Source organism: Myotis yumanensis, unplaced genomic scaffold (assembly GCF_028538775.1).
Source record: "Myotis yumanensis isolate MYYU_CA2020_CCGP unplaced genomic scaffold, mMyoYum1.0.hap1 SCAF_3, whole genome shotgun sequence".
NCBI lineage: Eukaryota > Metazoa > Chordata > Mammalia > Chiroptera > Vespertilionidae > Myotis > Myotis yumanensis.
Window position 1 is genome coordinate 103,480,777 of NW_027223754.1, and position 23,161 is coordinate 103,503,937.

The window sequence follows — 23,161 nt, forward strand, 5'->3', positions numbered from 1 at the left end:
GGCTGGCATTGTTATTGTTGTTCTTCTGTTTAAGGTACTTAAACTATTCTTATTGACTGTGATTCTTTTCTGGCACTAACAACTTTTGTCACCTTTTTGAAATTCAGTTTTATTCATAAAGCCTCATATTTACACTGCACCTGAAAAAGGCTGGTTAAAAATAAAACTTTAAGTAAAACTTTTTTTTTTTGTAAAATGTTAAAAATCACCAGTCATCCAAATTTATTAGGACAAACATTTATTTACTTTCTGAAAGAAAAAACTGGTCAAACTAAAACTCTATGAAGTATACATACATTTTTAATTTTTTTAATCCTCACCTGAGGATACCTTTATTGATTTTAGAGAGAAAAAAAGGTAGGAGGAGAGAAAGAGAGGGAGAGAGAGAGAGAGAGAGAGAGAGAGAGAGAGAGAGAGAGAAACATCAAACCCTCATAATCTGGGTATGTCCCCTGATGGGAATCAAACCTGCCAACTTTCTGTGTACAGGAGGACACTCCAAGCAACTCAGCTACACTGGCCAGGGCCCAACTTACATTTTTAAAAAAGAGTTTGATCATGACCCCATGAGAAGCCTTCCTTGCTTTAATTGTGTACTATAGTTATTCATTTTTTCTTAAGAAATAATTTGCTAATATTTGTGAATTAAAGCTAAACCATAGGGCTGAGTGAAAAGTCCTTAATAAGTATCCATCTATAGAGGCCCTAAAATTTATGAAAAGCTCTAATATTTTAGCTATATTAATTTTTGGATATAAAGATATCTATTGCAGGAGTCAACTAAATCATGACATTGAATTTGTTTTAATTGAAAAAGAGCTAAAAATTGCCCATGTTACTGCAACAGTGCAAGATACACGGTGAGTTTATTTATTAACAACAAAAAATGTAAAACAAATTGTGAAAGCAAAAGTGGGCTACAGAACAAGGGTTTTTGATAGCTTTTGCCTTATTTAAACGTGTTACACTTTAGTATGCTACAGTTGATAAATGCTTAGAGTATAAGTTAGAATTTGCTAATTTACTTTTAAACACTCTCCCCAACTCAGAGCACTATAGAAAAGATATATGTATGATAAACACTTCCTCCTTCCTTCAAGTATCACAATCTTGTGGTCACATAATCTTCCTGGATGACTGTGTTAGTGAGGGTTGCATCATAGTCTGTACTAGAGTCCTCTTTCCTTGCATGCTTCTCCTTTGGTATTATTGGAAGAGTGTATTCTACCACCACCTTCTCTGATTTGAAGGCACACATTCTCTTTCCAACTTGTAAACCCAGACTGTCGGTATTCCTTTCCCGGTGGTCTACTAATATGCATTGTTCACTGAGACCAGGGATGCTCAGGTCACCCCTTGAAGATAATCCTGGAGATTCCAGTTGAATATTTCTCTCCAGTGATACTTCAGCCTGTTGACGAGCAACCTCTTCTGAAACAGAGAAGATTTGGTTTGCATTTTGCTTGGCAGAATTTTGTTTTGATCGTCTATAAAATAGCCCCAAGTTTTTTATATCAGTCACAAAATTCACTTTTCTCTGCTTCTCCCGCAGGCGCTCCTGCACCACCAGCGCAGAACCATTGCTTATGTTGTGTCTTTCTGCAGCAATTGCTGCTGATCGCGGGTGGATCAGGGTGGTTAAGTCGAAAAGGCTGAAGTTCTTCTTGTCTTTGCTGATACCTTCATTATCACTCTTTTCATCTGAGTCTGCTGAATTAGAAGTGTCCTTCGTGGCCTGAGCGGATTGTACTGTAGAGAGTTTACTTCCTCTTAGTAACCCCAGGACTTCAAAGCGGAAACTAGAAATGTCTTGCTTTAGTTCCTAAGTGAAATTTAAAATGATGAAATTTGTGACTTAAATAAACATTAGTAAACATCATTTGCTCATTTCATACATGGGGCTGATGTGTTTTCATGCATTTTTAAGAACTAGGATTCCACTCTGCTGTGGTTCTATCTAGAATTTCTAGTTTTCTTCCTGGTACTTGTGTCATTGTGATATCTATTAATTTCCTATTCAAGTTCTGTAATAATAAGGAGACTTCCTAAGGTTTATGTGAAAAGAAACAGGAAGACTTTTATTTTTCACTGCTGCATAGTCAAGTATATTGTTTTTTTTTGGGGGTGGGGGCTACACTTTCAAGTACTTCCTCTTCAAATACCCATCTGCTTTGAAATCACTTCACACTCTCTCAGGGATACATTTTGTAAATATTTTTTAACATAGGTATATTTTGCTGTCCAAAGGGACACATATAACAAAAAAAAAGTGAAGCCTGCCCTTTCTAGTGTGGGCAGTAACTTTCCATTATTTACTACTTTAAAGTTGATTTTTACCCCAGCATCTCGGTTATCTACTAAATCTTGCAAATTGCTTAATTCAATCAGATAGCATTTCTGAGATTCATTTTTATTCTCTTTTTGGACATTTGAATTCTCAGCTCTAATCTAATGGTGGCCTTTAAGGTGGGCCCCTGCCTCCAAACTATCTCCCAAAGTACCAAGGACCATTTAATTCTAAAACTTGGATGTTGTGCCTGTAAAGAACATTTTGGATCCTAGCCAACTATCAATGTGCTTTAAGTTTTGCAATTTATCTATTTTCTTACCTAATTGGCTGGTTATATTTGTTCTCTGTCAAACTTATACTTTTCACTGCTAAAGGTCTCCTGTAGGATGATTTTTATGTGTTAGATTTTGCCTATAAGATCTTATTGACTTTAATCATTCCTCCAAAATATCAAAAAACTCAGGCAGAATAACAGAGGTATTTTACACACATAATATATTTATATTTATTCATATATTTCATGTATTCTACCTATCTCCTTTGGTTACAATAAAAATAAAACTCAGGGAGAAACACTAAGTTTATAAGTTACAATTAAGTGCAAAATTTTCTTCTATCAAAGATGTGCAGAACACAAAGATTTTGTTTTTAGCATGTTGGTTACTAAACATTTCAGGATTGGAAATCAGCCTGAAATTTCAAAAACTAAAGCTCACTCAGTAGGATAGGCAGTCAGAATGCCAGGATGGCTTCAATAAGTCATCTCAACATTTCAGAGTAAGTATGTTTGAAAACAATGCATTTTGAGAAGAAATGTCATCACTCTTTTGGATAATACAATAGTGCTTTAATTTAGAAGACACAAAATCTAGCTGGAACACACAGCTGTGTTTCCAGTTCTGATTTTCAATGCTCTATGTTAGGTTCCATGCTCTGCAGAATCTGACTCTTGGTGATTTCATCATTAAAATAAAAACAGGTACCTTAAAGTTCTCTTCAGTCAGGCCTTCTTCAGTTTTGGCATCTCTAATCATTGCAGCAACATATCGCTTCACCAGGTTCCTCATAACTTCCTGAGGTATTTAAAAATAACACAATTGATATTCAGTGCATATATATGATTTCTTTCTTTGGTTAGTTCTGAAGATGGGACTGAATTTTAATGTCCAAAATTTCAAGATATAATACATGATTAACTTACTTGATACTGGTGATGTCTTCTCAAATTATCAGCAGCTCGCCTCTGAAAAGGAAAAGGATGTTTACCATTCTATAAAATAATTAATTTGTTTTTTTAATGAAGAATATTTTTTTCATTTTTTCAGAGGGAGACTTTAGTTAGACAGTGGACAAGTGCCAGAGAGTGCTTCACATGAATCAAAAGAACGAGTGAACCAAAAGAGCAAAGTGCAAGGTTATAATCTGTATGGCATTTGATATACAAAATAAGTTTAAAATAATATAAATATTGCTTTTCTAATATAAGGGGATAGGGAAATCAGTAATTATAGTTGATACACACCTGAAATCACTTGAAATGATGCTAAGAGAAACAGATGAGCCATATCAAATTGAAAAATAGAAAAAATGTCAAATAAAAATTTAATAGAATAGTTATTATTATAATAATATAAAGTTCTTCATAAATATCACATAGCAAGATTAAGTATTTAACCATGATATCTAACATGCAATCAGAAGAATTGTTACACAATAAATACTTCAACAATAATTTCAATCAGATGAACATTAAGAGGGAATTGCTGTTTCAATTATGCGGTTGGATTTAACCAAAATATGGTTTAATTATATAGTTAGATTTAACCAAAATAAATAAATAACAGATTCTCTTAAAACATAGGGTTACTTACTTTATGCTTATTTTTTACATAAATATGACTACAGATATCATTTTGAAGAGATAAGAATAGTTTGGAAGCAAAACGAAAGTTAGCACAAGCCAGTGATTCTAGAGTGCAGAATGGAGAGAGATGTTTAAAAATAGTCCATTAAAAATTGAGTTAAATAATAAATTATACTAATATTATGCATTTGCAGATGCACAACTAACCTAAAGATACTAGGAAAAAAAGCTATCAAAATTTCTATTTTATGTTTGTTAAATAAATATCATAAAGCAGAAAACTGTCCAAAATAATCTACTTATATAAAAACCCTGGGTGGTGTTCATCATGACCAGAACCTCGAGACCAAGTGGAAGGAAGTCAGTCCTGCAGGGGTTGTCTTGGCAACGGCTGCGCCCTCCCCCAAGCTGTTTCCTGGAGCTGTTTCCTGTAAGGGCGGGGTTTGAGGCAGGAACCTGCCCTGGGAGCGAGGAGGCATATATCTTTATAAAGTGTGCCACACCAGCACAGCCAAGGGTGAACCTGAGTGGGAGTGGCTGAAAGGCTTAGAAGAGATAGACAAGAGAATGAAAGCTGGGTCTCGGTGGGATGCTGCTTCTCTGAGAGACAGTGACCATGACCACAGCCATGCATTTATTTTATAGCAGATGCTACGAGGCAAAGTAAGGGTGTGACCAAGATGTTTACAACATTCTCCTGGGTTTCAATCCTACTCAACTACATGCACCTGAACTCTATCAAGCCTGCATCACTCAGGCACATGGGGCCACGTGTTGGACCATAGGTTCAAGCTTACAACTACAGCTGTTGGCTATAATTGTGCTGGGAGTGCCCTGCCCTCCAAGCTGGGACTTGCACATGGCAATGAGAGGACTGTGCCCTCTCATCAGTCCAAGGCTTGAACCTGTCCAAAACACTGTAGCGGCTCCCCACAATAAAGTTTTAATTCTGTTTCTTTGTTACTAATGTTGTGGCCCCACCCCATAACAAAGAAACAATTTCCAGAGGATGAGGCCCAGGAATCAGGATTTTAAAAAGATTCCCAGGTGATTCTGATGTGCAGCCAAGGTTGAGAACCACTGTTATAGATAATATTAAAGATATATCTAAACATGCAATTCTTTGTCCAAAAAATGAGCATGTTCAAAAATTAAATGAAGAAAATTTGGATATACTCGATGGAGATTTTCACACATATTTGAGTGATGATTCCATTGATTCCACAGATGATGCTGAAAGGAAAATATTCCCATTGAATTTCTTAACAGTATTACTCCTTCAGGAATGCCGTGTCATAAATTAAAATTGAAAGTGGGTGCAATCATCATGCTATTGAGAAATCTCAATAGTAAATGGGGTCTTTGTAATGGTACCAGATTTATTGTCAAAAGATTATGACCTAACATTATCGAAGCTGAAGTATTAAAAGGGTCTGCAGAGGGAGAGGCTGTTCTGATTCCAAGAATTAATTTGTCCCCATCTAACACTGGCCTCCCATTTAAATTGATTTGACGATGGTTACCCGTGATGCCAGCATTTGTGATGATTATTAATAAATCACAAGGACAAACTCCAGACAAAGTAGGCATATTCCTACCTGAACCCGTTTGTGCACATGGTCAGTTATATGTTGCTTTCTCTCGAGTTTGAAGAGCATGTGATGTTACAGTTAAAGTTCTAAGTACTTCATCACAATGGAAATTAATCAAGCACTCTGAAAGTGTTTTCACTCTTAATGTGGTGTACAGGGAGATATTAGAATAAGTTTAATCACTTTATCAGTCATTGTTTGCATCACTGTTGTTTTTATATCATGTTTTTGTTGTTTTCATATCATGTTTTTGTTGTTTTCATATCATGTTTTTGTAGTTTTTATATCATGCCTCTGTTGTTATATCTTTTTGTTACTGTTTATTTATTAATAAATTTATATATGATTTTCATATACATTTTACTAATTTTCTTTCATCTCTCACACTTCTATTATAGAGAAAGGGCAAATAGCAATCTTAAAATATCTCTGCTAATTAATTCCCTTTTTAAAAAATATATTTTATTGATTTTTTACAGAGAGGAAGGGAGAGGGATAGAGAGTTAGAAACATCGATGAGAGAGAAACATTGATCAGCTACCTCCTGCACACTCCCCAATGGGGATGTGCCTGCAACCAAGGTACATGCCCTTGACTGGAATCGAACCTGGGACCCTTGAGTCCGAAGGCCAATGCTCTATCCAATGAGCCAAACCGGTTAGGGCAATTAATTCCCTTTTAATGTGCATGAATTTCGTACACTGGCCTACTAGTCTAAAATAAAATTATTTCTGAAATAAAGGAATGAACTTAGTAAATTATGAGAAAAAAAGAAATAACATATCTTAGGTTTTTTTTAATTTATTGTCTAAAATTTGACATATATCTCTTTTTCCCCCAATTGACCTACACCCCAACCCCCAGTCATTCCCACACTGGGCAAGCCCCCACTGCCCCAGTGTCTGTGTCCATTATGCTAATATGCATGCATACAAGTCTTTTGGTTGCTCTCTACACCTCCCCCCAACCTGCCCTGCCATTTGTCTCTGGATCTATTTTTGTTCATCAAATTATATTGATCATTATATCCCACATATGAGTGAGATCATGTGATATTTATCTTTCTCCGACTGCCTTATTTTGCTTAGCATAATGCTCTCTAGTTCCATCCATACTATTGCAAATGATAAAAGTTCCTTCTTTTTTATAGCAGTGTAGTATTCCATTCTGTAGATGTACCACAGTTTTTTAATCCACTCATCTGGTGATGACCACTTAGGTTGTTTGCAAATCTTAGCTTTGGTAAATTGTGCTGCTATGAACATAGGGGTGCATATATCCTTTCTGATTTGTGTTTCTGGTTTCTTGGGATATAGTCCTAGAAGTGGGATTACTGGGTCAAATGGGAGTTCCATTTTTAACTTTTTGAGGAAACTCATACCGTCTTCCATAGTGGCTGCATCAGTCTGCATTCCCACCAGCAGTGCAGGAGGGTTCCTTTTTCACCATATCCTCATCAGCACTTGTTGTTTGTTGATTTGTTGATGATAGCCATTCTGACAGGTGTGAGATGGTACCTCATTGTTGTTTTGATTTGCATCTCTTGGATGATTAGTGACTTTGAGCATGTTTTCATATGTCTCTCGGCCTTCTGTATGTCCTCTTTCAAAAAGTGTCTATTTAGGTCCTTTGCCCATTTTTTTATTGGATCAGTTATCTTCCTTTTGTTAAGTTGTATGAGTTCTCTGTAAATTTTGGAGATAAACCCTTATCTGAAATAACATTGGCAAATATGTTCTCCCATGCAGTGGGATTTCTTGTTTTGTTGATGGTTTCTTTTGCTGTGCAGAAGCTTTTTATTTTGATGTAGTCCCATTTGTTTGTTTATTTTCTCCTTAATATCCATTGCCCTAAGAACTGTGTTGGTAAAGATATTGCTATGACATATGTCTGCTATTTTGCTGCCTATGGAGTCTTGTAGGATTTTTATGGTTTCCCATCTTACACTTAGGTACTTTAGTCATTTTGAGTTTGTTTTTGTGTATGGTGTAGGTTGGTGATCTAGTTTCTTTTTTTTTTTTTCATGTATCTGACCAATTTTCTCAGCTCCATTTATTGAAGAGACTGTCTTGACTCCATTGTATGCTCTTGCCTCCTTTGTTAAATATTAATTGAGCATAATGGCTTGGGTTGGTTTCTGGGTTCTCTGTTCTGTTCCATTGGTCTATATGTCTGTTCTTCTGCCAGTACCAGGCAGTTTTCAGAACCGTGGCTTGGTAATATAGCTTGATATCTGGTATTGTAATCCCTCCAATTTTGTTCTTCTTTCTCAGGATTGTTGTGGCTATTTGGGGTCTTTTATTATTCCAGATGATTTTTAGGAGAGTTTGTTCTAGATCTTTGAAATATGCTATTGGTATTTTAATGGGGATTGCATGGAATCTGTAGATTGCTTTGGGTAGTATGGACATTTTAATGATGTTGATTCTACCAATCCAGGAACATGGTATGTTCTGCCATTTGTTTATGTCTTCCTGTATCTCTTTTTCCAATGTCCTGTATTTTTCTGAGTACATGTCTTTTACCTCCTTAGTGAAGTTCATTCCTAGGTATCTTAATTTTTTTGATGCAATGATAAATAGGATTATCTTTTTAGTTTTGCCTTCTGTGAGTTCATTATTGATGTATAAATAGGCCATAGATTTCTGAGTGTTAATTTTGTATCCTGCTACATTGCTGAATTCATTTATTAGGTCTAGTAATTTTTTGATGGAGTCTTTGGGGTTTTCTATGTATACTATCATGTCATCTGCAAATAAGGACAATTTTACTTCTTTTTTTCCAATTTGGATGCCTTTTATTTCTTCTTCTTGTCTGATCGCTATGGCTAGCAAGTCCAGTACTACATCAAACAGGAGGGGTGAAAGTGGGCATCCTGTCTTGTTCCCATTCTTAAGGGAAATGAGTTTACTTTTTGCCCATTGAGTATGATGTTGGCTCTAGGTTTGTCATATAAGGCTTTTATTATGTTAAGGTATTATCCCTCTATTCCCACTTTGATGAGGGTTTTTCATCAATAAAGGGTGTTGGATTTTGTCAAATGCTGTTTCTGCATCAATTGATATGATTATGTCTCTCAATTTGTTTATGCGATGTATCACATTTATTGATTTTCAGATATTGTACCATTCTTGCATCCCTGGAATAAATCCCACTTGGTCATAGTGTATGATCTTTCTAATGTGATCCTGAATCCAATTTACTAGAATTTTGTTGAGGATTTTAGCATCTATGTTCATCAAGGATATTGGCCTGTAGTTCTCTTTCTTTGTGGTGTCTTTATCTGGTTTTGGGATTAGGGTAATGCTGGATTCATAGAAAGAGCTTGGAAGTGTGCTTCCTCTTGAATTTTTTGGAATAGTCTGAGAAAAATAGGTTTTAGTTCCTGTTTGAATGCTTGGTAGAACTCTCCCGTAAAGTCATCCAGACAAAGGCTTTTGTTTGCTGGAAGATTTTTGATCACTGCTTCAATTTCTTTGTTAGTTGTTGGCCTATTCAGGTTTTCTTATTCTTCCTGATTGAGTTTGGGGAGCTTGTATTTTTTAAAAATATGTTCATTTCATCTAGGTTGTCCATTTTGTTGGAATAGAGTTGTTCATAGTACTTTTTCATAATTGTTCGTATTTCTGTGGGATCAGTTGTTACTTCACCTCTTTCATTTCTGATTTTGTTTATTTAGGTCCTCTCTCTTTGCTTCTTGGTGAGTCTGGCTAGGGTTCATCAATCTTGTTTATCCTTTCAAAGAGCCAGCTCTTTTTTTTTGTTTTTAATCTTTTGTATTGTTTTTGCAGTCTCTATGCCATTTATTTCCATTCTGATCTTTATTATTTCCTTCATTCTGCTTATGCTGGACTTTTCTTGTTATTCTTTTTGTAACACTTTGAGTTGTAAGGTTAGATAATTTATTACCATTTTTTCTGTTTTTTTGCGGTAGGCCTGTAGAGCTATGAACTCCCCTATCAAGACTGCTTTCACTGTGTCCCAAAGATTTTGGATTGTTGTGTTTTCATTGTCATTTGTTGCCATGGTGCTTTTTTACTTCTTCTTTGATCTCTTTGGTAACCCAATCATTGTTTAATTGCATTCTATTTAGCCTCCAGGTGTTTGATTTTTTTCATTGTTTTTGCTGTAGTTGATTTTTAGTTTTATGCCATTGTGATCTGAGAAGATGCTTGATATGATTTTAATCTACTTGAATTTGAAGAGACTTTGCCTATGTACCAATATGTGGTCTATCTTTGAAAATGACCCTTGTGAACTTGAGAAGAATGAATATTCTGTGGCTTAGGGTGGAATGTTCTGAAGATATCAATTAATTCCATCTGACCTAATGAGTCATTTAGGATTGATGTTTCTTTGCTGATTTTTTGTTTAGAGGACTTGTCCAGTGGTGTTAGTGGAGTAGTAAAGTCCCCTACTATGACTGTATTGCTGTCAATCTCTTCCTTGATATCTTCCAGAAGGTTTTTTTTTATGTATTTGGGTGCTCATGTATTGGGTGCATATATGTTTACCAGAATTATACCTTCATGTTGAATTGCTCCCTTTAGTATTATGATGTGGCCTTCCTTATCTCTTGTTATGACCTTCATTTTGAGGTCTAATTTGTCAGGTATAAGTATTGCTACCCCAGCTTTTTTTTCTTTTCCATTTGCCTGAATAACCTTTTTTCATTCCTTCACCATCAGTCTGTGTGAGTCCTTTGTTCTGAGGTGGGTCTCCTGTAGACAGCGGATATATGTGTCATGTATCCTTATCCATTCAGCTACCCTTTGTTTTTGATTGGGACATTTAATTCATTTATATTTAAAGTTATTATTGATAGGTACTTGTTTGTTGCCATTTTTATTCTTTATGCCTGTGTTCCTTCTTCCCTTCCTATTTCTTCTTTGTACAGCAGACCCTTTGGCATTTCTTGCATCACTGGTTTGGTGGTAATAAACTCCCTTAGTCCTTTTTTTGTCTGTGAAGCTCCTGATTTCACCCTCAAATTTGATTGATAGCCTTGCTGGGTACAGTATTCTTGGATTCAGACCCTTACTTTGCATGACTTTGTATATTTCATTCCATTCCCTTCTGGCCTGATGTGTTTCTGTTGAGAAATCAGTCGATAGTCTGATGGGAGATCCCTTGTAGGTAACTTTTTGTCTCTCTCTGGCAGCCTTTAAGATTCTTACTTTGTCATTGATGTTTGCCAATTTAATTATGATGTGTCTTGATGTGGGTCTTTTTGGATTCATCTTGTTTGGGACTCTATGTGCTTCTTGGATTTATGTGGCTTTTTTCTTCCTAACATCAGGGAAGCTTTCTGTCATTATTTCTTCAAACAGGTTTTCTATTCATTGCTCACTTTCCTCTCCTTCTGACACCACTATTATGTGGATGTTGTTTTGTTTCATGTTGTCCCAAAGTTCCCTTAGGGTCTCCTCATGTTATTCCATTTTTTTTTTCCAGTTTCTGCTCTGCTTGGGTATTTTTTCCTACCTTGTCTTCTAGCTCACTAATGTGGTCCTCTGCTTCTTCTAGTCTACTGTTGATGCTTTCTATTGTGTTCTTTATTGCATTGATGTCATTCTTCATTTCTTCGTGGTTATTCTTCATTTCCTCTTGGTTCTTACATATATTGTTGAATTTCTCTTCCATCCTTTTTATTGTCCTTATGACCACTGCTCTGAATTCTTTCTCTGACATATTGCTTGTCTCTATTCATTTACTTCCTTTTCTGCTGAGTCCTCCTTTTCTTTCCTATGGGGCTGTTTTTTTGTCTCCCCATGTTCACTCCTCTCAGAGTGTCTATTTATGTAGCTCTCTCTCTCTCCTGCACTGACTTAAAGGCACAAAATACAACATGACAAGGCACAACACACAGGGCACCAAACACAAATGTATTAACGATACAAATAACCCCAAATAAAGGTGACCAACAGATAACATAGAATTAGGGGAGAGAAAAGAGTGCAAAAATTATATTGAGAAAAGGAAAAAATATAAGAGGGAAAAGAAAGAGAAAAAAAAGAAGGGGGGAAAATATATGTATATGGGCAGAAAACTCCAAAACACCAACAACTAATCCAAAAAACACAAACAACAAACACCCAGAGAAGAATGCAAACAACAACTAGTCCAAAAAATGCCAACAACAAAACACTCAAACAACAAACACCCAGATGAATCTGAAGAGGCAGAGCTCAAGGCAAACTCTAACCTTTCTGACCTTGGATTGCCTCAGCAGGTGTGTTTAATTTTCCAATTCCATGTGGATGTTATTTGATTCAGCTCTTCCTCCTTTCTGCTCTGTGAGAAGGTTCAGGACCCACACATGTATTCAGTCACCACCTTGTCTCCCCCTTGACAAACTTTTAGGTGTCTGCGGCTGGGGAGGCTGGAGTCTCGGTGTTCATGGGTTTGCAGCTGAGACAGCTGGTCCCTGGGCGTTATGGTTGTAGGGTCCTGGGAGGTATCCGAGGTCTCCCCAGTTGAAGGTAAGGCTGGGCTTCTGATCACAGCCACTATCCCCTTTAAAATGGCGTTCTGAGAGAGATTTCAGCAGTAGTAGAGGCTGCCCAGTCAGGGGAGCCTGGTCCTCCAGTCCCCAACAGTCCTGTGGAATATAACTGTCCCTCACTCACAAATACAGACACTCCCTGCATGTGCACGCATTCTTTAGCTCTCTCACTCACACTATCTTGCAGCCTGCTCTCCCCTCCGCTATCATCTTGGATCTCACACATCTTAGTTTTAAATAAGTCTTTTGATCTTGTTCTTTACTAAGCTGATAAAATTGAATGAAAAGTTGAAAATATTACATAGATCTTCCTTTTTCCCCCATTAACCTCTTGCAGCCCACTCGGCCCCCCCCCCACGTCCCCCACAGGCCCTCACCACCCCATTGTCTGTGTCCACGGGTTATGCATATATGGATAAAGTTCATTGGTTAATCTCTTTCCTTCCACCCTCCCCTGCCTTCCTGCTGATGTTCAACATAGTCATAGAAGCATGAACAGACTGTTAAAATTGAATTTTGAAAAGAGGTATACATACATCACTGTGAAATGATATTAGAAAAAATATCAAACAATTCAAAAGGCAAAATTTTTTTTATTTCTTCTCTTTACAGGGATAAGAGAAAATGGCATTTTCCATCACGATGAGAATGGATTTGTGTTTTCTGATTACTGGTGAAAAATAGTTTATGACATACCAGATAGAGGTATGTAACTCTTTTTGAGACATAGCTCAGCTAAAATCCAAGACAAAAAAACAAGCTTTTCAGATCTCCTTAAGTTCACTTTAAGTGAACAAAATTACTAAAGCCAATGGTATACTAACTTCTTTAACACTCTCACTATAAATATTGTACAGGAGATCCATGTTCCACAATTTAAATGAATAGAAACTCTGAATTTAATATGGGATATAGTTGATTCAAGTTTTAATAATTTATGGTTTTATAGCATTTCACCATTCTATTTTAATATTTAATCTAATCTAATAAAAGAGAAACATGCAAATTGACCACACCTCTGCTATGCCCCAAGCCATGCCCACCAGCCAATCTGAGTGACTATATGCAAATTAACCCAACCAAGATGGCAGCCAGCAGCCACGGAGCTGGAGCAAACAGGAGGCTTGGTTGCCCTGGTGATGGAGAAAGCCAAGCTTCTCACCTGCCTTGGCTGGCTGTGGCCTCCACTCAAGGCAACAAAGTTTTAATTATAGAAGACCAAAAAAATCCCAGATACCTGCTTCCAGCCAGCCTCCACTGGGAGCTTGGGTGGCTAGGGGCCATGGCCAGCCTGCAAACTGCCATCAGCCCCTCACCCAGGCTGGCCAGGCACCCAGGTGGGGACCCCACCCTGAAGGGGCTGTGGCCAGCCTGCAAACAGCCATCAGTCACTCACCCAGGCTGGCCAGGAACCCCAGCTGGACCCCCACCCTAATCCAGTACACCCTTCAGGGCAAACCAGCCGGCCTCCACCCATGCACCAGGCCTCTATCCTATATAATAAAAGGGTAATATACAAATTGACTCTAACAGCAGAATGACTGGGAATCACTGGTCACTATGACACACACTGACCACCAGGTGGCAGACGCTCAATGCAGGAGCTGTCCCCTGGTGGTCAGTGTGCTCCCACAGGGGAAGCTCTGCTCAGCCACAAGCCAGGCTGATGGCTGCCAGTACAGTGGTGGTGGTGGGAGCCTCTCCCACCTCCTCAGCAGGGCTAAGGATGTCTGACTGCAGCTTAGGCCTGCTCCCCACTGGCAAGTGGACATCCCCCGAGGGCTCCCAGGCTGCCAGAGGCATGTCTGACTGCCAGCTTAGGCCAAATCCCCTGGGAGCACGCCTAAGCTAGCAGGTGGTCATCCCCCAAGGGGTCCCAGACTGCGAGAGGGCACAGGCCGGGCTGAGGGACCACCCCCCCGGAGTGCACAAATTTTTGTGCACTGTGCCTCTAGTAAAACAATAAAAGTCAACAAAGAACATTTTGAAATATGATTTTAACTTAACATTTCCTTAACATAAAACTAACAATAAAAATGACAGGATCAGAAAAATATAAATAATAAGTAAAAATTATCATAGTATATTATTGGAACCTTATTCACATATACATTTTAAAATTTTAATACAGATATAAAAAGACCAAAGATCATATTTAAAAAAAAAAAACTTCAGGTTTATTTTTATGGGGAACATTTTTTTTAAACCCAAATTGTCTGACAGAAAGAACAAAGAAAGCTTACTTGTTAATTGTTTCCCAACTTACAAAATTATACTACAAAGCTATTTTTAGTCTTTAAGAATATATCAGACAACTAAACTTCAATATTCTAAGAATATAAGAGTGGATGACATTAACCACCTTCTGAATATTTTATTAAAATGAATTCAAGAAATTCACCCATAGTGATTACTAAATTATGCAGCACAGATATTCCTCATGTCTATTTAATATCTCCACAATTGTTTCTTGTCTTGTTGACCATTATTATTGTGCCTATATGTTTTCTACTTCTTTGGTGGTAGAGTGGTATGATATTAAAAACATGGACTTGGGGTTTACACCTGAGTTTGAAGTTGACTGAGCCTGAACAAATAATTTATCTCTGAGATCTTCTCCCTTCCCTATGTTTTATTTTGCAAGGTGAAGATAAGCCCCCTGGATGATTTTGAAGATTAAATGAGATAATAGATTGAAAGCATTATTACTAACTAATGTTAGTTCCCATCATCTTTCTTTCTTTTTTTCTGGATTAGTAGCATGATTTAATAGCTTTTAAAAACTATTCTAGAAACAAAAGTTTTGGGGATAGTTTGACATATATCAGGATTACTTCTGAGGGAGTAAAAGGATATACTTAGATGTAATTGTCTCTCAGCCAGGGTACTTCTATGTGGTTAGAATGGCATTTCATACTTGAGGAGATCATTTTCTTTAGTTATGGAGCTGAATGCTTTTAGCTCAGGCAGTAGGTTTGGAAGTAAGAAATGTGGATTTAAGCAATAGGGTGAGGGGATGGTTCTGGTAAATATGGGTAGATTTAACATATTTGTATAGGCAGTCATTTTTGTTTTATTAAAACTTTATCTTTTAGAGCCATTTAAGGTTCATGGAAAAATTAAGAGGGAGGTGCAGAGATTCCCCATATGCCTCCTACCCCAACACATGCTTAGGCTGCTCCATTATCAACATCCTCTACCAGAATGGTACATTGGTTACAATTAATAAATCTACATTGACATATCATAATCACCCAAAGTCCATAGTTTACATTATGGTTCACTTTTAGTGGTATATTTTCCATGGGTTTGGACAAACGTATATTCTAGTGACATGATTTTTGTGGTATCATACATAGTATTTTTATCACCCTAATCTCTGCCTATTTACCCCTCCTTCCATCTCAACCTTTTTAAAACATTCACCTTTTTACTATCTTTTCCAGATTGTCATATAGCATGTCGCCTTTTCAGATTGTCTTCTTTTACTTAGTAATATTCATTTAAGGTTCCTCCATGTCTTTCCATGCCTTGATAATTCATTGCTTTTTAATTCTGGAAAATATCTTATTGTTTGGATATGCCACAGTTTACTTAACCATTCACCTACTGAAGGACATAATGGTTGTTTTCACATTTTGGTAACTAAGAGTAAAGCTGTTATATGCATCATTGTAAAAGATTTTTTGTGGATATCCGTTTTCCACTCCTTTCTATAAATACCAAGGAGTGTGATTGCTGGATTGTATAGTAAGATTATATTTAGTTTTGTAAAAAAAAAACCATCAAACTGTCTTCCAAAGTAGATGTACCATTTTGCATTCCCACCAGCAATGAATGACAGTTACTGTTATTTCACATCTCCGTCAGCATTTGTTGGTATTAGTGTTCCAGTTTTTAGCCAATCTAATAGGTTTGTAATATAGTCTCCATATTTTTGGAGGTGCAAAAAGTTTATGAACATCTATACATAATATTGGATTTTTGTTATGATCTCTGTGAGTTTTCCTTTGTGGGTTTCTATATCATGAATCTTAGTCACAGGACCAATTTAAGATATGTATAATAAGCAACTACATGATCATGGCAGTGGGCTGCAAGAAACCAGAGATGAATAAAGCATACTTTTTTGCCTTAAGAGGCTTATAGTGTATTAGATGGAATGCTAAGAACACATAAGTCTATAGGTGAATGCAAAATACAAAAGAAAACATGGGAAGTGCTATAAGATTGTTATTTGAGTACAGAGAAAGAAGATATACTATTGAGATAAGGTAGGCACCTGGGATTTTTGACTAATTGAGTTACATACGATGAAAGTTCAATTTTTGTGATAGTCATCTGGCTGCAGTATAAGGCAGAAAGATATGTGGGAGAGAAGCAGTTGATGAAGCTATCAGTTGGGATGGCATTAACTAGTATGTAACTAAAGGATATAGTAAGAGTGAGCTAAAATGATAGCAATATGAGTAGAAAGGAGGGGACAGGAAATGTTGAGGGCCTTTGATGCTGGGCTGGGACCATGATGACAAAGATTTTTAGCTTGGCTGCTGAGATGTTACAGACACTTAAAAAAACATAACAAAGAATTCAATTTTGGAGATGTTGATAGATGACATTAAGGTAGAAACGCCATTGTCTAGTTTACATATTTAGGAGTAGGTCAGGACTAAAGAAGATTTGAGAATTATATGCACAGATACAATAGTGGATAAAATCACTAATCCACATCTCTTGACATGAACAAAAGGAAACTATGATGGATAATAAAATCATTAATAAATTGTGAATATATCTATAAAGAATGCATAAAATCATCCTCTTTCTTTTTAAATAAGCTTTATCAGACTAACACTAAAGTGAATTCTCTAATTTCCTAAGGTAAAAAAAAAGATTGGGATTTAAATGTCAATACATGACAGTTGACACATAGGCATTAAGAATAGATATATTACTTATTAAAACCATGAGTTTTTTCAGTCTCATTGCCTCATTTATAAGAAAGGAAAGCTAGGCCCACAGAGTTGAGTAAGTAAAATACCCTAGACCACAAAACATTTCCCCAATAGGTTTTTTTCTGCTATGTTGGTAGCATAGCATTCAGCCTACTGGGAACATTTAAAAAATAAAATAAAATACCCTAATGTTCTCATGGCAGTGCCAGTTCTAGAATCTTGGGTAAGAACTCACTCTTTATTCTATGCTCTTTCTAAGAAAAAGACACTAAGAGATATCTGAACACATCCCTCTCCCAACACATCTTAATTTGAGAATCATCAGCATTGTTAGCATACTGGATACATATTTATTTTAATAACAATTAATAACCACAAAATGCATGGTATATGTTGTATTATTTTCTTAAGGCTTCCACAAAGTACTTTTAACTGGGTGGCTTAAAACAACAAAAATAATCATACCTCTGGAAGCCAGAAGTCTCAAATCAAGAGGTTGTCAGGAATATGTTTACTCTGATAATGGACAGAATTCTCCCTTTCCTCTTCCCAGTTTCTGGCCGTGCTGTCAATCCTTGGTGTTTCTTGGTTTGCAGCTGTATAATTCCAATCTCGTCTTCCATTTTCATTCATACGGTGTTCTCTCTGTGTCTCTGTGTCTTCACCTGGTCATATTCCTATAAGGATTCTACTCCAATAAGATCTCATCTTAACTAATTACATCTGCAAAGATCCTATTGCCAAATAAAACACATTCTGAGGTATTGGGGATTAGGACTTCAACATATCTTTTTTGGGAGACAATTCTACCTATACTATGTACTATTTTGCAATAAACTTGATGATAATTTTTGACAATATTTAATATATTAAATATTATATACTAGAAATGTTAGATCTGATCAAATAATTGAATGGACACCCGCTCCCCTGGGAACTGATCTTTAGGCCACTTCACAATGAACATTCTACTTGCTTAGACCACATTCTACTTGCTAAGACCATTATCTCTCCCCTATGGATTTTCCCAGAATCTGGACCTGCACAGAGAATTCTCCACTCAGAAAAAAAATCCTCCTAGAGTCCTTTAAAAACCTCTGATTCCTCATCTTTGGGTGCTGGCACCATTTGGGGGATCAGCCCATCTGGTATCCAGATGACATAATAAATTCATAATTCTTCACCCCTTTTGGCCTCATGTGTTTCTCCTTCAGTGACCCTAGCAAGAACTGCCAATAGTACCTAGTATGTTTGCAAAATTTTTGTTAGGTAAAGACCAGCTGGGCTTCAAAGGGATTTACACTTATAAGGGATGCCATCATTACAGCTTATAATTATCACTGGGAATAACCAAGAACAGAATTGACAAATTTGTGTTTATGAAAGTAACATAATAAAGGATATTTATTTAAAAATTACCTAAGTGGTGAAAGGGTATTTAATTTTTCAAGCCACTCACATGTTAAACATTTATTAATGAAGTAATCTGCAATGATTATGTGTTCTGTATTTTTATTAAGAAACTAGAGGCCCAGTGCATGGATTCGTGCATTGGTGGGGGTCCTTCAGCCTGGCCTGTGGGGATAGGGCCAAAACTGGCTCTCCAACATCCCCTGAGGGGTCCCGGATTGCTAGAGGGTGGTTCTCTGGTGACACACCCCGGAATCGGGTTCCCTCCTCTCTGGTTCTGGGTGCGTCACTCAAGAACCGCGCTGCCAAGTCACCACAGCTTGGCAGCTACTGCATTGAGCATCTGCCCCCTGGTGGTCAGTGCACGTCATACCTACCAGCTGGTCAGCCGGTTGCTTAGCTTTGTATATCCTATACTAGAGGCCTGGTGCACGACATTCACGCACTGGGGGGGGTGGGGGGTCGTCCCTCAGCCCAGCCTGCGCCCTCTCATAGTCCGGGACCCCTCTGGGGATGTCTGCTTGATGGCTTAGGCCCGCTCCCCTGGAAAGCAGGTCTAAGCTGGCAGTCGGACTTCCCCCGAAGGTTCCTTAGTGCTCCTGTGGAGGCAAGAGAGGCTCCCACCACCGCCGCCACACTCGCCAGCCATGAGCCCACCTTCTGGCTGAGCAGCACTCCAGCTGTAGAAGTGCACTGACCACCAGGGTGCAGCTCCTGTGTTGAGTGTCTGCCCCCTGGTGGTCAGTGCGTGTCATAGTGACTGGTCGTTCTGCCATTTGGTTGATTTGCATATTAGGGTTTAAAACTGGCCTAAACTGAAAGTCAGACATCCCCCAAGGGGTCCTGGATTGCGAGAGAGTGCAGGCCAGACTGAGGGATCTCCCCCTGACCCCCACATGAATTTTATGTATGGGGTCTCTAGTATATAGATAATTAACTAAGTGGAATTATAGCATGACAGACCTAGGTTAGAAATAATTTCTCCATGAATGAGTTAATGAATACAATGTTACTGAAAATTTTGCATTTTTCAGCTTTTTAAAGAAATTAATTTGGTTGTCAGTTCTGTTTAAGACAGAAAAAAAAGACCACATGACCAATTAACTTGGTGTCTAGGAAGAGTGTTTCATAGGAAGATAAGCCTTTTAAATTGGTAGCTTTCTTTGTAAATTATACCAGAAGTTTAGCACTGTGTACAGAATCTTCCCTAACTGGGTGACTTCAGAAGTGCCAAATCACACCTATGTGCCACATTAACATAACTCTCAGTTTGCAGATTTCTCCTGAATTGTTAGTGTAAGACAAAGGTAGTATTTGTATCACTGAACTAATGATAAAGAAAAATACCAACTAGTGAGAAACCTGTGAGGTAATTCTGCATTTTAATAGAGGTGTTGTTAGGTTGCTTTAGAACAGGAAGGTTTTTGCAACTCTGAAAGAAAAGTCTCTGGGTAATCAGCCATGACCTTTTTCTCACTCTTTTTCTGAGTTCTCTCCAGGTCTATCATGTGGGATATCAGGCTTACTTCATGTAGCTGGTTCCCTGCAGTCAATTGTCAGTGTCCTTTTCTCTCTTTTCCACTCTAGTGTGGGTTGATCATTAATTTAAAGCCCATGAATTATGCCTTTTACTCTTTGCTTTCCTCAATGAGTCCCTTAAGAGATGCAGCTTGCTGTGTTCTTCTCTTTTTAAACATAAGTAAAAATGTGAGGGGCCATTCCAAGATGTGATCTCTTTTTAAAAATTGTAGTTTTGCTTATTTGCTGCTAGGTTTGATTAAGCAATTGCATTGATAGCTCTGCCCCGGGAACTGGCTTTTCAGGTCATTTCACTATGGACATTCCCTTTGCTGAGACCACATTTCACTTGTGGTGACTACATTCCATTATCTCCCCTCCAGGTATGCATAAAGAAGTCTCCACCCAGAAAAAAAGCCTGCCAAAAGTCCTTTAAAAGCTGCTGACTCCCATCACTGGGTGCTGGAGCCATCCAGGTTCAGCCACCTGGTGTGCGGATAATCGAATAAATTTGTGATCCCTCACTGTTCTGGCCTTGTGCGTTCCTCCTTTGTTGTCCGAACATTTACAGGTGGCTCTACATATTGTTCTTAAGCATATAAAAGAAATAAGATAAAAATTTTTAATGTGGCCTTGTCAAAACAAGTATTCAAGATCTCATTCTTAAAATACCAAGAATATCAAGAAATTCATTCCTCTATATCCCCACTTGGGAAAGAAAATATAAGTAAAAGGCCCTCTCAGCAAATCTTCCAGCTGTAATTAAGTTACTTACAGATGTATACTCTCAAATCTGTGAGATTTGTAGGTAGGCCTACTGAAAGAGATGACAATTAAGGAACAATACAATTTGATAAATTTCCACTAAAATGAAGTCTGAAAGGCATGCACTATTAGCATTTTTTTTCCCTTTAGTGATTATAGGTGGCACCAACCTATTCACAGTTTCTAATTCTTTTGCAGTGACTTAACTGAGCATTTTTGTGGCAACTCCTCAGGTGTGAGTATTCCACCTGTAGGTCCAGAACTGTGGGGTTCTAAATTACCCAAAAAGTATAGTGTTTCATATGATCCTCACTATGTACTTCAGAGAAAACTAGAAAGTGGAAAACGCTAAATTAAAGAAATGAAAGTCATTTTTATTTTGAGAAGTCCTAATATTCCTTGTTTCAGTATACTGACCTATTTATTAACTTAAATATTCCATTTAGAAAATCAATCTATGGCATTAAACACATTTCATATTGAGAAGGAGCCAAGATGGCTGTGGAGTAAGTGGAAACTATACTCATATCCTCCCAGTACCTAACCGATTAACAACTAAATTATAGATAAATCAATCTGAATAACCAACTGAAGGCTAGCTGAACTGAAATATTATAACCAAGAATCTACAGAAGGAGCCACATAGAGACTGTAAGAAGGGCAGCAGAAATATAGAAATGGCTGGTCCTGCATGCATATACAGCAATTGGGAATCCATAAGGGTATCTTGCCTGCAATGGTCCTCACTTCTAAGTGAGGTATTTCAATCCTATTTTGGGATCCCCAACCAGAGTGCCAGAATTAGGAACTGGAGTTTACATAACATCTGGGTGTAAAAATCAGTGTGGGTTCTGTCTGCCAGGTAGACATGGGAGTCTGCTAGAAATCCAGGAGCTTTCTTAAAGGGTCAGTATAACCCTTTGCCATGCATCCAGGACTGTGATAGAAGAATGGTGACTCAGCACAAACTAGAGTCATACAGAGAAGATCTGGGTTGTATGGCCCCCAAAATAAATCTGAAGGGCCAGACACAGAGATCTCTGTCCTGAGTCTCCCACACCATCCACAGATGCCATCCTCCTTGGGTCAAGCACTCCTACCCATATAGCACCAGCCTGAGGAGTGCACTAGCCCAGTCCTCTAACTAGGAGCAACACCATCCTGCTGAGCTCTCTTCCCACAGAAAGTCTGCTGGCTGCACTCAGCCAGGACCTTTGGAGTCCTCATTTTTTTGGGAAGCTCTTGTCAGAGACTCAAGCAGTTGTGTGGCTCCAGAGCAGGGAGCACTTGTTCCCCGTTTTGTGCCATCAGCACCTGCCCCTTAACAGGAGACCCACCTGTCTAGTTCTTCCAACTTCCAGTGACCCTGTCTTGCTGAGCTCGAGTCCTCCAGAGGGGTTGACTGGCTGTGTCTAACTGAGATCTTCGGTGCACTTTTCTTTTTGAGGAGCTCTAGTTGGGAACTCAGACAGACACTTAGAGCAGTGGCCATTTTCCCCACACTGAGACACCAACGACAGTTCCCCAATGAGAAACCCACTTGTTCTATTCTTCTAACTTCCAGGTGGCCTCATCTTGCTAAGTTCCTGTCCCAAAGAAGGCTTGAATGGCTGCACCCAGTCCAGAACCTGTGCTGTGCTCTTTTTGGGGAGCTCAGGTGCAGAGATTCAGAGAGAGACTAAGTAGTATGGCTCTGGAGTAGGAGCCATTTTCTCACCACTGAGTGCCTGACCATGAGCTTCTAAACAGGAGATCCACTAGGTCCTTCCTCCTAACCCTAGTATCCTCGCCATATCAAACTCACACTTTGTGGAAGAGACAGCCAGGCTGGGGTCAATCTATAGACTTTATTTAGAAAGCTTTGAGGAAGTCCAGGTAACCTCAGGGGGTGGTAGAGAAGCAGACAGGTGGAGCAGATCTTGGGATTCACAGATCTTGGTCTTTTACTATCTGAGCTAAGAGCTGGTGGAAGCTCATCTTTGTACATAGCTTTGATCCTCCCATGCACACCTAGGCTCATTACAGATAGCCACAAACTGTGAATTTCTTAGTAGCTGTAGACAACTAGCCCAAGGCAAGTTACACCCAGAGTCTTAAATGGACATGCACAGGCGTCCCTCCCAAGTCAACCCAGACATAACATAACCAGTGGTGTGCTTCAGACCACACCAGAGCATGACCTAGCTAGCCTCAAAAGTGGTACACCCCAAAGGGAAATCCCAGTAGGCATCAAGTCTCTTCTGGGACAAATTCCACTTAGGA

The 23,161-nt window shown here is 38.2% G+C and overlaps 1 protein-coding gene across 2 annotated transcripts in view; it reads right to left on the bottom strand.

Moving 5' to 3' along the window:
* Nucleotides 1-366: 366 nt before the first annotated feature.
* TRPC4 (transient receptor potential cation channel subfamily C member 4) overlaps nucleotides 367-23,161 on the bottom strand; it is a 362,390-nt gene continuing 339,595 nt past the window's right edge. For both annotated transcript variants that reach the window (XM_070409233.1, XM_070409232.1), the window contains 3 exons: nucleotides 3,492-3,533; nucleotides 3,274-3,363; nucleotides 367-1,822 (listed from right to left, as the gene is read on the bottom strand). In XM_070409233.1, coding sequence (XP_070265334.1) covers nucleotides 1,103-1,822; nucleotides 3,274-3,363; nucleotides 3,492-3,533 — 852 coding nt within the window. In that variant the 3' untranslated portion in view covers nucleotides 367-1,102. The remainder of the gene's footprint in view (nucleotides 1,823-3,273; nucleotides 3,364-3,491; nucleotides 3,534-23,161) is intronic.